We start from the raw sequence: 12,003 nt of genomic DNA on the forward strand, positions 1-12,003 counted from the left end.
TTTTGTATGTACAGGTCTTTGCATATTTGCGTGTGTGTGTTGTTTTTTTTTTTTTTTTGGCTTAATATTATTAATTATGTTTAAACAGCAAATGGATAAATTTAATTTATAGCATTATAATAAAAAAGAATTGTGAAATTTATTGAACGGAGATTAGGTTTGGCCTGTTGTGGCCCGAGGCCAGCGCTAGATACCAGACTTGGGCGCCGCCGTTGCCAGATAAGCGGAAATATCCACATTGGCCATCAGATTGGCGGTGCTGAGCAGCTCGTTAACCGGCGCCGTGGGCGCCGCCGTTGCCGGTACACTGGCCACGCTAACTGTGGGCGGCGCACCGGGCAGCCGCTGGTAGAGCTGCGGCGCAAAGATGCGCAGCAGGCGACGCTGTAGGCCCAACAGCAGCGCATTCACAGCACCGGATATAACAATAATGCCCGATATAATCGAACAGAGCCGTATGACAAAGGTTAGCAAATAGTCGCGATCGTGGCTGACAACAATCTTCAAAGCGGACCAATCGTATTTGAAGTAAATGCCCGGTGAGCCGTACGAATTGCGCTCCGAATCTGTAGGACATAGAAAAGTTCTGTTAAGTAAGAGTCAAAGCGCAGCTGCAGCAGCTGGAACTTGCCTAGCTTACGCACGTTCTCGGTGACGGCATATTGGAATGTGCTTATTGTGCTAAACGTATGCTGGATCTCCGTCGGCACCACCTTGAGGAAGTATTGCACCGTGGTCGATTCCTCGTGTATTATGGTCTCATCACCCTCCAGCGGCTGTACAATGCGACGCGAATACTGGCCAAAGCTCAGACGGTTGATGCGATGCGTAAAGTTGGCCGGCATTCGGCGAAACTCAATCATCCAGTGATCCTCGAACATGCCAACTACGGGCTGTGCGCCGCCCACCAAATGGAGAACGCCGGCGACCTTATTAATGCCTAGCGTGCCGTGCAGCCGACATGCATCGTATTTGGACTCCAGCTGTGCCAATTGTTGTGGCTGCTGCAGTGCACCCGGCGGCGGCGGTGCAGCAGCAGCAGCTGCAGCAGTCGCAGCATGCGTTTCGCTCTCCTTTGTGGGTGTTCGTTCGCGCAGTATATCCTTGAAGAGTATGTCCGCCACAGAATGATATTCTTCGCGCAGATAGTGATTGGTCATCTGCATGGACTTAAAGTGACGGCGATCCGCATCCGACATTTGCCACCAGACGCCCTCGCGTTGCAGTGTGCCATACGCAAAAACATCCTGCTGCGTCTCATCCATCAGATCAACGCCGGACAGCGAGGCGCAGGGCATGGCCACCGTTATATCCAGATGCATCTGCACCTGCTCATCCAGCGCCATGTCCGGCTCAAATTGATAAATGATTTCCGTCTCGTTCCAATAATAACGCAGCTCCGTATAAACAAGATACACGATCAGCAGCCGGCTCAGCAGCGAGACTATGTAGGAAATGCGATTAGGTTAACATTGACAGAGAAAGAGAGAGAGGGAGGGAGATAACTGCAAAAAATGGATGCTCACGTGTGCCGCCGATCTCCGTGGTCTCCGTATACTTCTCAGGCACCTTTTTGAAGGCATCGAGATTCTTGGCAAACTCCAGCAAATTGCTTTTGTCGCCGCGGTAACGTAACGTGGCAGTCATTGCTCCCAGTGGCAATTAAATTCGATACAGTGCAGTTTATAATTAGTGTAAATTAGCTAAGAATTATTAATTGTTGCCCATTAACGGCGACATCATCGTCATTGCCACGTACTCCCACGTTGCTGGCGGACCTGCCCCCTAGCCAGTCCCCTTGCGTGCAGCGTACGTTTTCACTTCGTTTCAATTAAAGCTAATGCGCAATTGGCAACAGCTACTAATTTGATTGCAATCGTTAATAAATAAATGCACTTTACGGCTAAATATTAATATGTGTGGCAAAGTTAATACCGTTGCCGGCTAGATTGTTGATATTCTAGCGATATATCGATAGACGATGTTTCATTTTTTCTCGATGTGTTATCGTTGTGCATATGGCAGCTGCTGGCGTTGCCAACTATTCTTGGGGAAAATAAAAATTATGGTATATGTGGCATGTAATTTAGTTGTCTTAAAAACGTTTTTATTCAATTATTTGCAACTAAATTTAACTAGAATGAATCAAGATTGCACTCTTCTTTGTTCTTCATAATTAAACTACGAAAAATCCAATTTTCCTTACTTCACAAATAATAATAAATAATTGTCGAATTCAAACTGGAAGCTATGTTTTTTCCAACAAGATATGAGAAATAAATGAATATAAATGAATGAATTAAAAAGTTATCTTTGAAAGATATTTATAAAAATACGATTTGTTTTTGCAAGTAGACAAGTGCTTTACATTAAATATGAAAATTTGTGTTAATAATAATTGTTTTAATACAAACTAAATTTCAAATTGTTTAACACAAGTGAACGTTATGAATATATCGATAACACGGTTCCCTTGACCTGCGCACCTTTGGCGCCATGCCGCAAACAGTTGGCAACGCCAACAGCAAATGTATAGTATCGAATCGATAAATTGAATAACACTGTTGATCAGCCAGTTTCAAGTTGAGAGTTTCGCAGCATTTGCAAACCAAGCTTGACGGTCGTGGTGCTCGTTTCGCAAAACAATTTGTGCATAAACAAAAGCATAAAGCAGCAGCAGCAGCAACAACAACAACAACAACCGCAACTGGGCGAGCAAAACAAGTTTTGGTAATTAGCATGCACATATATTGAATTTTATCGTTAACGTTGAGAAATTTTTGAGCGCATGATTTGCTGTCGCCAACTAAATAAATAACTAATTTGAACAATTTATATGCTACTCTCGTTGCCAGCTTCGCCGCCAGCCAAACACCGACTATATACTATATAGTATATGTACTATATATAGAAAATCGTTAAACTGCGACTGTGTGACGATGGCTTTTGGTGCAAAGTGCGCAATTGCTGCCGTCACCGTATTTGCGCTTCTGCTGACGCATGATGGGTTTGTGGATGCCCGCCGTAATCAAGGCAGCAACCAGCGCAAAAGCTCATCCAGCAGCAACTCGGGCCATGTGACTCAGCCCAGCTACAACACCAACAACAATGGAGGCAGCAACTCCCACGCGGATGTGGCCAAATTGAGCTATCCCAATTACAACTCGCAACCGAATCGTCCGGCCAATAATCCGGCCGGTAATCCGGCCAATAGCCCGCCCGCCGCTGGCTGGAATGTACCGCAGGGCCCACCGCCCGCCTACTCCGCCTCAAATCCGGCTGGTGGCAGTCATACCAACATGCATGAGCCTCCACCGGCCTATCATGCACCCAACTATGGCGCCGCACCCGGCGCAAATGTACACCAGCCGATAACAGCCACCCAGAATCATGGACAACAATATGCTGGCGCTCAACCCGCTGGCGCTTATAATCCAGCTGGCAATTATATGCCTGGAGGCGGCTATCAACCGGGTGGCAGCTATTATCCAGGACAGGGCGGCTATCATCCGGCTGCAGCACCGCCACCAGGCGCCACATACTATCAGGCCGGCTCAGCTCTACCGCCGGGCGCCACCTACTACGCCCAGCCGCCGCAACAATCTTCCTCCGGCCTGGGCTTCGGTGAGCCAATTGAATATATCTATTGTTTGTTTGTACAGCAAGTAATGCCAAATATTTCATCTAGGCACCGGACTGATCGCAGGTGGCCTTGGCGGCGCTTTACTTGGTCATGCGCTGACACCCTCGGGCGGCTCCTCGCAGCCAGCGGCTGCTGCACCAGCTGCAGCTGGTGGACAGGATCGCATCATTATTATCAACAATGGTGTGCCGGTGAATGCCAGCGATGGCACCACTATCATCAATGCAGCTCCAGTCAATGGCACCCAAATGGCTGCCGATGCTGCGCCCGCACAGCTGGCACCATTTTCGCCCGAAGGCGTCAACATGACCATGGCCAATGGCACCGATGCGTCTGGAGCAGCAGCAGCAGCACCAGCTGCACCGGGCAATATTATATGCGTTCCGCATAAGGTCAACGAAACGGATCCGGCCGACAGCAGCAAAATGATTGAAGTGGAGAAAATTGCTTGTTATCCGGCTCCACCGCCGCCAGCTGCCGCACCCGGCGCTGAGCCCGTACCATTGGCACCTATGGCACCGCCCATGGCCACCAGCCAGGCGCCACCAGCCATGCTGGCACCAGACCAGGCAGCCGTGCGCTCCAATACCAGCGCTGGCAATCAGCTGCAGGCCGCCTGGCCCCTGCTGGCCGCCCTCTTGGGTGGTCTGCTGTTGCGCTTTGTGGCTGCCGCCGGCAACTAGAAACGTCGCGAATGTTTCCAATTATTGCTTTGCACCATTTACTCGCGCCATGCCACACAGCAAAAATAATCAAAGCCCAAGCAACGCCCCCAACAAGCTCGCACTGCAGCGTATTTTTGTATTATTCATTTTTTCCTATTTGAAAATTATGCATTGTTAACTAGTATTTGTCCGTAGAGTATTCCTAAATTGTTATTTCTAATTTGTAGATAACTTTGCCTCAAGTGTGCTCTCGATTATGATGAGGCAGCTACTAATCCCGTCATAGCTGGGATATATCAAAACTGTGAATCTCGTAAAAATGTTAAATGTAATTGCTTCTAGTATAGAAAAGCCGCGAACATTCGAATGTAGACCCTTTTAAAGGGAACTAATGCACCTTCCCCCCCTCCGCTCGAGCACTTTTTAAAAGACATCTCTCAGTGTATAACGTATATAAAGATGCATAGCAATTGTTGCCTAAGTATTATAAAGATGCTTCAAATCAGTTGCAATATATATTTGTAGGCGCTTTTTGCATTTGCCTCTTGTTTGTTGATTATTGTCTCGTTTTGTTTAAATAATTGTTTGTTTTCTATTTCTTTTTTTTCATTTTTATTTTTCTTTTTGTCAATTGATTCAATAAAAGCTTTAACATCACGCCGCACTTCAAGCTCCTTGGCTGGTCTTTTTCTGCCGTAGCAGCAACGACAATGATTCATCAATTATCGGGCCTAGCCGATCCAGCAAGATCTCTCCTACTCTGCACCCAGCAAAACTTTCACTTGATTAGCAAAAGCTGCCGCTTGCCAAGGCCCAACTGAGTTAGGGCCCTCTTTCATGCTGTGGCAGCTATTTGGATCAACAGCAGGCACAAAGCGATATTTAACCAATTAATTGGCCAGCGTCGGGGTTTTTCCCCCAGCTGCGAGCCGAGCTTCCGAGAATCTGTGCATTGCAATCAACTGGCACAAAAATACATATTAATAATAGCGTAGTTATCTAATCACGAGCCAAGCGCAAGTGCAATTGCTCAAATTGTGCTCAACATAGGCATGGGATATGGTTATAAGCTATAAATCTGGATCCCCCGAGCCGAACTAGCTGCCCATCTGACTGTCCGGCTAGCTAGAGATATTCAATTCGAAATATAGTATATACTCTGTTATGGCCTTTTTGAATAACTCCCAATTTCGCTTGGTTCAGAGCATCTCGTAGTCGGCCAGTCTCGACTGGCACACTTTGGCTCTCGGCCAGGACAATGCCACATCCGTACACTAGGCAAGGATGTGCAACCGGATACTCGTTGAAAACTTATATTTTTAGAAGACTGAAAATGCCATCTCAAAGCCAAAATGGGCTACTCCTGGACAGAGATTGAGATTCAGTAAATCCATATAATCCTCTTCGTTAGACTAGAACTAATTTGAAGAGAAATCAGAGAGAGAGAGAAAGTTCAAAACCTGGTTGGGACAACATTTCTGCCTCCAAGTGGGATTCTTTCTCAGCAGTTAGCGATAAATATGAATGTATAAAGGAAGAGGATTTACAAGTGGAGTTTACAAAATGGTTGTTTTCTGGCAAAGCCCCCGTCGAATATAGGAAAAATCGTTTTTCGTTAAAGTTTATACAACTTTATTATTATTTTTTCTTTAAAGGTAAACCATGTGTTTGTCTTCGTTTAAAAAAACAGAGCTTGTACAAAATTTGATGGTTTTATCATTTAGTTTTGATAGATCTTTACTCCGCGTCATCATCCTCGTCATCGTTGGAGCTAATTCTGAAGTAGCGCAGCTCGTACGAGTCCTTCTCGTTGGCAACCACACGGATCCAATCGCGCAGGCTGTTCTTCTTCAGGTACTTCTTGGTCAAGTACTTGAGGTAGGCCTTCGAGAAGTGCACATCGGAGCTGACATGGAGCTTCATCTTGGAGCGCTCAAAGGTGACATTGTTGCCCAGATTGTTCACCTTGCCGTTGACCTTAAGGCGAGCCTTCACGTATTTCTCCTGCGAAGCCAAAAGACATTTCATCAATTAGAAGAGTACGTCAATGCAGCATGTATATATATAGATATATATATATATATATATCTATGCACAGTGTAGTGCTGTCTCTGTCTTTGTTAAGGCCAAAAGTCAAATGGAATTGTGAACAAAAGGCCCAAATAAAGAAGAGTGACCAATTTTTTAATATGCCACTGAGTACACTGCCATCAGAGCGACACGGCCAAAAGGCCTTCACTCTCTGACGGCAAATCGGCGTGGCTATAATAACAATATATAAACATAAATATTTAGATGGATGCGTGTATGGCTTACAGCTGTAGTATTACCTGTTCCGTAGTAGCGGCGCGTCGACAACAACATTGCGAACTGGGTTATTGAGGGGTAAGTAGTTTTGGGGCTGGCGCCCTGCTATATTAGCATAGACAACAAAAGGTTTCCCCTTCGAATTGGCTTGTAAGTTTTTGTTTGTTTGCTTCGTGGAGAAACCTGCAGCGTGACAGAGTAAGAATTGTACACGCCTGTAGCAGGGCGCACTATGAATTTTGGCTCGACGCGACACGGATGTGACACGTACAACCCAGGGCCCACCACGTGGCGGTACACATAGCACGACTTGACGCTGTTCACAGACGGTTGCACCAACTGGCCAGACCCGGTACTGGCGATCAGTGGCTACCCCGTTGTGCAGTGTCCAGAGCCCCTTTGTCAGCAGCGCGCGTGAAGCGCGACAAAAAAGGTTTTGACAAAAAAAAAAAATGTATATATATATGAAATGATATGGCAAAGCCATCATTTGGACAATCGATAAAAATATGTATATCGATAGTTTGATTTGGTAGAGCAAGCAGCATGACAAATGGCCACAGTGACGTGCAGAGACATGTTTGATTTCCAGTGTTCCAGCAGTTGTTAACCGCACGTGCAGACTTAAGTGTTTGACAACGTTCAGTTTAATCGCTATTGAAATACTTTGATATAACCACAACTTTTTATCCAGAGCCTCTGGCTGTTTGCGGCAATGAAAAGCTTGGTGTGGTATCATAGACGCTCTGACGTCACTGTTGCCCATTGTCATTGAGGTTATGTTGTATGCTCTGCTTCTGGTGATGCGTGAAGCATGTTGTTGTTTTGGGTTAGAAACATTCGATCGCGGAAGTGATGGTACTTACGAAATCTGCAACATCCATAATGTTATCTTCAGCAATGTTGGTGCAGTCGATGGTGAAACGCAACGAGACCTTCTTCTTCTTCTGGCCCTTGCCGCGCAGCACATTCTTCTTAACAACCTTGCTGGGCACTGCCGCTGGTGTGGCAGGCTTCAGTTTGGGCTTGGCCACAGCCGGCTTAGCAGCGGGCTTGGCAGCAGCCGCAGCTGGAACGGCAGCGGCAGCAGCAGCAGCAGCTGGTGCAGCCTTGGCGGCAGCAGGAGCTGCCTTCTTAGCTGGGGGCGCAGCGGCGGCAGTGGTAGCTGCCTTCTTGGTAGCAGCAGGTGCTGCCTTGGCGTCCTTCTTGGGCGCGGCAGCAGCAGCTGCTGGTGCCTTCTTGGCGGCATCCTTAGCAGCGGCGGGCTTGGCAGCAGCTGGCTTAGCAGCAGCAGCGGGCTTGGCTGCGGCGGCGGCCTTAACGTCCTTAGCGGCTTCCGGCGCCTTCTTTACGTTCTTGGCGGCAGCAGCTGCAGGCTTGGCGGCCTCAGCAGCTTTGGGCTTCTCCACCTTGCCCTTAGCCGCGGCTGGCGCAGCCTTCTTTTCGGCTGGCTTAGCAGCCTTGGTATCACCCTTGTTGGTCTTGGCCTGTAAACATTAAATGCGAAGCTTAGATAAAGTTTACATAAGTTATTTACGCCATCACGACTTTTAGCACAAATCTTGATGTGTATGCACGCGAAACAGCGCTCGCTTCAATATTTTGTATTTTATTTCCATTATTTGAGTGTGATGGCGCAACATTTTTATGATTTTAGTTGAGCACTTACAGTTGGAGCCATCCTATTACTCGAAAACCACGGAGGAAAAGAACCAAAACCTAGAGATGTACAAAAGTCATCGATTTTTCACCGATTGTTGATTGTTTTCAGTGTTTGTAAACACTATTTTTTATATTTGGTTATACAGCACTGGTCAATGAAAAATGTTGGTATTTTTGTAGTATTTTATGGTATTTTGACACTAAAAGTATACAGTCACACTGAACGCTAATTTTAGCATTTCACGATTTTTGGTCTTCTTGATTGCATTTAGATTGGTCATACTGAAGTGAGCAGCCAGCATAAGTGAACCACAAACGAAAACGATAGCTAGTTTTTTTTTGTTGTTGGTTAAAAGAGTAAAGTGAAAACTGCGTTTCTTATACAATTATTTAACAAGTACAATCATGAAGTTCCAATATAAAGAGGAGCATGCATTTGAGAAGCGTCGCGCCGAGGGGGACAAGATCCGCCGTAAATATCCGGACCGTGTGCCCGTAAGTACATATTTTTTTTGTATTTAGTTTATTTCTATATATGTATGCGTATTCTATACTGTATATGTTCTGTGTGCGTGTGTGTGTTTGAGTTGTTTGTATGTATGCGATTGTTTTGCGTCGTTCTATTTAGTAGTGTGTTGTTGCTATTACTACACAACATACACACATGCACACACACACACACACACTGCGGGGAAAATCAATAATGCGCAAATTGGCTCTAGAAGTAATTGTTAACATTTTAATGACCATTTCTGTACCTTTAATGGCCAACTACAGCTGTTCGCATATGCTACATGAAAATAAAATACACTCGTCAAAGTGAACACTTGCTAAATCTCGAGTGAAAATCAAACAAATTGACGCACATACACACACACACACACACACACGCAACAACGGGCTTTGTTCAGTTTGTGTGCGTGTGTGTGAGAGAGCGAGCTGCTAGCTGACTCGCTTGCTCAGCTGTTGTGCTGTTGTTGTTTTTCATTTGGCTGGTGTTGTCTCTCCCCCCCTCTTCAACACACACACACACGGACACTGCGTCAGTGTCCCCCCCCCCCATCAAAGCACACGGTCAACCAGTTGTTTTTTTGATTTTATATCAAAAACATTTTTTGTTTGTTGACTTGCAAAAACGCATGCCAGCCACAGCTTCAAAACTGCGCATAAAAAAAAAAGTAAAAACAAAACTCAGCCGTTCGTTCGCACACACAAACACGAAGTCCGTGATTTTTGACTAATTTCAAAAATTCTTATTTTGTTTTTCCGTTTGCATTGAGTCCACAATTAGTCATACTGATTTGTTCTCTTTGTTTTTTGTTTTTTTTCTCTTTTGCCTATTTCACCACATGCAGTCGTTGTTGCTGCGCGTAAACACACACACACACGAAAGCTCACACTCTTGCCCTCCCCCTCTCACGTTATCAGCAACCTATTTTCCTTACCTGCAAGTTTACAGGCTGCCGATGCCTGTTTATATGCACCTTTTCCGCCTCCCCGCCACACCCTACACATTTTAAGTATTCTTATATCGCGTTCTGTATTTATTATTATTCAACAATTTGAACGCTTTGCTTGTTCTGTGTGTTCACACAATTTTGTATTTTGGCAAGCAGCACAACACAAATCACATAACAGCTGACGACAAACCAAATGCAGGCAAGGCCAGCTGGTCGCTGTCTAATTATGTCCATATATATATATATATATATATATATATATGTATATACTTTAATTATATACATACATTCATACAATAGTCCACCTTCACCTTGAGCGCGGCCAGTGACACCACACCCCACCACAGCTTCTTTCGGCCACATTGCATAGCTTCAGTTAACAGCAATGTTAAAGAACATTCACGGCTAACAGCTATTTCTAACATTTGCTATTATCAAATTGTTATATATTGTTTCGCCTTGTTTCGTATTCGCCTTGCTACACACAAAAATGCAATTACAGCTACAGTAAATATTTGAGCATGAGTGTGCACCCACACACACACACACACACACACAAACAAACATCCATATGTGTATCTATACGTGTTGCTTGATTTATCGGTGTGTCGTCACGTAGTCGCGTTTTGGAAGACGCAGTTGATTTTGTTTTCATGCCGTTTTATGTCCATCTCCTGCTCCCTTAGTCTAAAATGCAATATTGCTTTTTGCTAGAAGGAGGCAGTTCCAACCTCCTGATGTATATATTTATATATATTCTTGGTCAGCGTCAACAGTCGAGTCGATTGTGAGCCTGTTTCTGCAGGCTCAGTCTCGAAGATTAGAGGTTTCTAGATTTGTTTCTCATTTTAAAACTGTCGACAACTATCCCGACCCGATGACTGCCTGCCTGTTTATAAAAGTTAATAGCAAATTATCGATAGCTTCATGCCAACTTACGCGAAAAAGATAATAAAACTATGTGCTAGGTTTTCTTTTTGGCATATGTCACTAATCCATCTCTCTCGTTTTGCACAGGTGATTGTTGAGAAGGCACCAAAGGCGCGCATTGGCGATTTGGACAAAAAGAAGTATCTGGTGCCATCTGATTTGACTGTCGGCCAGTTCTATTTCCTCATACGCAAACGCATCCACCTGCGTCCCGAGGATGCACTCTTCTTCTTCGTCAACAATGTCATTCCTCCAACATCTGCAACAATGGGCTCATTGTACCAGGTAAGTGCCGTCGTTTCCCTCAAGCTTAAGTCTCCCTTTAATCGTCTCCGTTCTCTTTTTTCTGGCTCAGGAACATCACGAGGAGGATTATTTCCTGTACATAGCCTACTCCGATGAGAATGTCTATGGCATGGACAAATAAATACCGACTGCATCTCTCCAAAGTAGCAGGCGTCTTGAACCCATGCAACAACACCTATACAGAAAATTATATATATATACATATATTTTACGTTTAGCATGCAATTGAAAAACAAAACGCGAAAAAACACACAAAAAAAGATAGCTAAACAAATTGTGCAGGTCTAAGGCGGTAAAATATTGAAAAACAAAAAAAAAAAAAACAACAAAAACAAAAACAAAACAAACAAAAACAACTTAAAAAGATCTTAAAAAATGAAAACAAAAAAAGAATTATAAGACAAAAACAAATGTTATGTGAAAATTATTTTATATAAAACATTTTCTATACGCGCTAGTATTTCAAATTACCTATGCTTTAACAATTTTCACTTGGCACCGTTTTGTTCAGTTTAACTTCCTGCTTTACTTGTGTACCGTGCAATTTATATCATTTTGTAAGGTACTTTACCTTCTTTTCTGATTTTTTTTTTCTTTCTTTTGTGTAATAATAATACAACAAAATTTTGTGCATATTTAGTGTGTATGGTTACGAATAGGACTCTCTTGGTTAAGCGTACAGTAATTAATCTACTATTAATTAAATAAATAAAAACAAAAAAAAATATAGAAAATTTGGCTTGTCTTAAAAAGAAAGAAACAACACAATTTGCCAGTTACATCAGCTGTTATTTGTTTTTATCGGCTAAAAGGTAACACAGGTTTTCCAGTTAAGGTCATATAAAAAACATTCAAATCTCATCTTTTTGCTTAAGCCAAGTTCAAGTGTTGATTTCGATAAATGTTAATTTTCAAAATCGATAACATATTGGCAGCCAAAATGAGTTAGCAGCGCTGCCTTTTGAATTATCGTTTGTAAGCAGTCTTATGTACATAACATGTTATGTTAGAGTGTAACAGTTGATTTTAG

The 12,003-nt window shown here is 43.9% G+C and overlaps 4 protein-coding genes across 4 annotated transcripts; 2 read left to right on the forward strand and 2 right to left on the reverse strand.

The window, feature by feature from the left end:
• Positions 1-39: 39 nt before the first annotated feature.
• LOC6636085 (endoplasmic reticulum-Golgi intermediate compartment protein 2) lies at positions 40-1,965 on the reverse strand. Its single transcript, XM_002059580.4, has 3 exons — positions 1,527-1,965; positions 632-1,444; positions 40-566 (listed from the first exon to the last, which is right to left on the reverse strand). The coding sequence occupies exons 1-3, from the start codon at positions 1,645-1,647 to the stop codon at positions 187-189; spliced, it is 1,314 nt and encodes a 437-aa protein (XP_002059616.2). The 5' UTR covers positions 1,648-1,965; the 3' UTR covers positions 40-186.
• Positions 1,966-2,562: 597 nt separating this feature from the next.
• Positions 2,563-4,972, forward strand: LOC6636086 (uncharacterized). Its single transcript, XM_002059581.4, has 3 exons — positions 2,563-2,730; positions 2,856-3,624; positions 3,689-4,972. Exons 2-3 carry the CDS (start codon positions 2,940-2,942, stop codon positions 4,324-4,326), a joined length of 1,323 nt encoding a protein of 440 aa, XP_002059617.1. The 5' UTR covers positions 2,563-2,730; positions 2,856-2,939; the 3' UTR covers positions 4,327-4,972.
• Positions 4,973-5,916: 944 nt separating this feature from the next.
• Positions 5,917-8,437, reverse strand: LOC6636087 (large ribosomal subunit protein eL22). Its single transcript, XM_002059582.4, has 3 exons — positions 8,285-8,437; positions 7,482-8,102; positions 5,917-6,312 (listed from the first exon to the last, which is right to left on the reverse strand). Exons 1-3 carry the CDS (start codon positions 8,294-8,296, stop codon positions 6,046-6,048), a joined length of 900 nt encoding a protein of 299 aa, XP_002059618.1. The 5' UTR covers positions 8,297-8,437; the 3' UTR covers positions 5,917-6,045.
• A 112-nt stretch (positions 8,438-8,549) lies between these two features.
• Positions 8,550-11,707, forward strand: Atg8a (Autophagy-related 8a). Its single transcript, XM_002059583.4, has 3 exons — positions 8,550-8,772; positions 10,755-10,952; positions 11,023-11,707. The coding sequence occupies exons 1-3, from the start codon at positions 8,683-8,685 to the stop codon at positions 11,092-11,094; spliced, it is 360 nt and encodes a 119-aa protein (XP_002059619.1). The 5' UTR covers positions 8,550-8,682; the 3' UTR covers positions 11,095-11,707.
• Positions 11,708-12,003: the final 296 nt, after the last annotated feature.

This window comes from Drosophila virilis, chromosome X (genome assembly GCF_030788295.1).
Source record: "Drosophila virilis strain 15010-1051.87 chromosome X, Dvir_AGI_RSII-ME, whole genome shotgun sequence".
NCBI classification, from domain to species: Eukaryota; Metazoa; Arthropoda; class Insecta; order Diptera; family Drosophilidae; genus Drosophila; species Drosophila virilis.

Bases quoted from the DNA above. Each gene is read 5' to 3' on its own strand.
- LOC6636086 (XM_002059581.4), top strand. From the start codon at position 2,940: ATGGCTTTTGGTGCAAAGTGCGCAATTGCTGCCGTCACCGTATTTGCG. The intron at 3,625-3,688 runs GTGAGCCAATTG...TATTTCATCTAG, and splicing joins TTCCTCCGGCCTGGGCTTCG to GCACCGGACTGATCGCAGGT.
- LOC6636087 (XM_002059582.4), bottom strand. The intron at 6,313-7,481 runs GTAAGTACCATC...TTGGCTTCGCAG, and splicing joins TTATGGATGTTGCAGATTTC to GAGAAATACGTGAAGGCTCG.
- Atg8a (XM_002059583.4), top strand. From the start codon at position 8,683: ATGAAGTTCCAATATAAAGAGGAGCATGCATTTGAGAAGCGTCGCGCC. The intron at 8,773-10,754 runs GTAAGTACATAT...CGTTTTGCACAG, and splicing joins AATATCCGGACCGTGTGCCC to GTGATTGTTGAGAAGGCACC. The intron at 10,953-11,022 runs GTAAGTGCCGTC...TTTCTGGCTCAG, and splicing joins CAATGGGCTCATTGTACCAG to GAACATCACGAGGAGGATTA.
- LOC6636085 (XM_002059580.4), bottom strand. From the start codon at position 1,647: ATGACTGCCACGTTACGTTACCGCGGCGACAAAAGCAATTTGCTGGAG. The intron at 1,445-1,526 runs GTGAGCATCCAT...TTTCCTACATAG, and splicing joins CACGGAGATCGGCGGCACAC to TCTCGCTGCTGAGCCGGCTG. The intron at 567-631 runs GCAAGTTCCAGC...TATGTCCTACAG, and splicing joins CGAGAACGTGCGTAAGCTAG to ATTCGGAGCGCAATTCGTAC.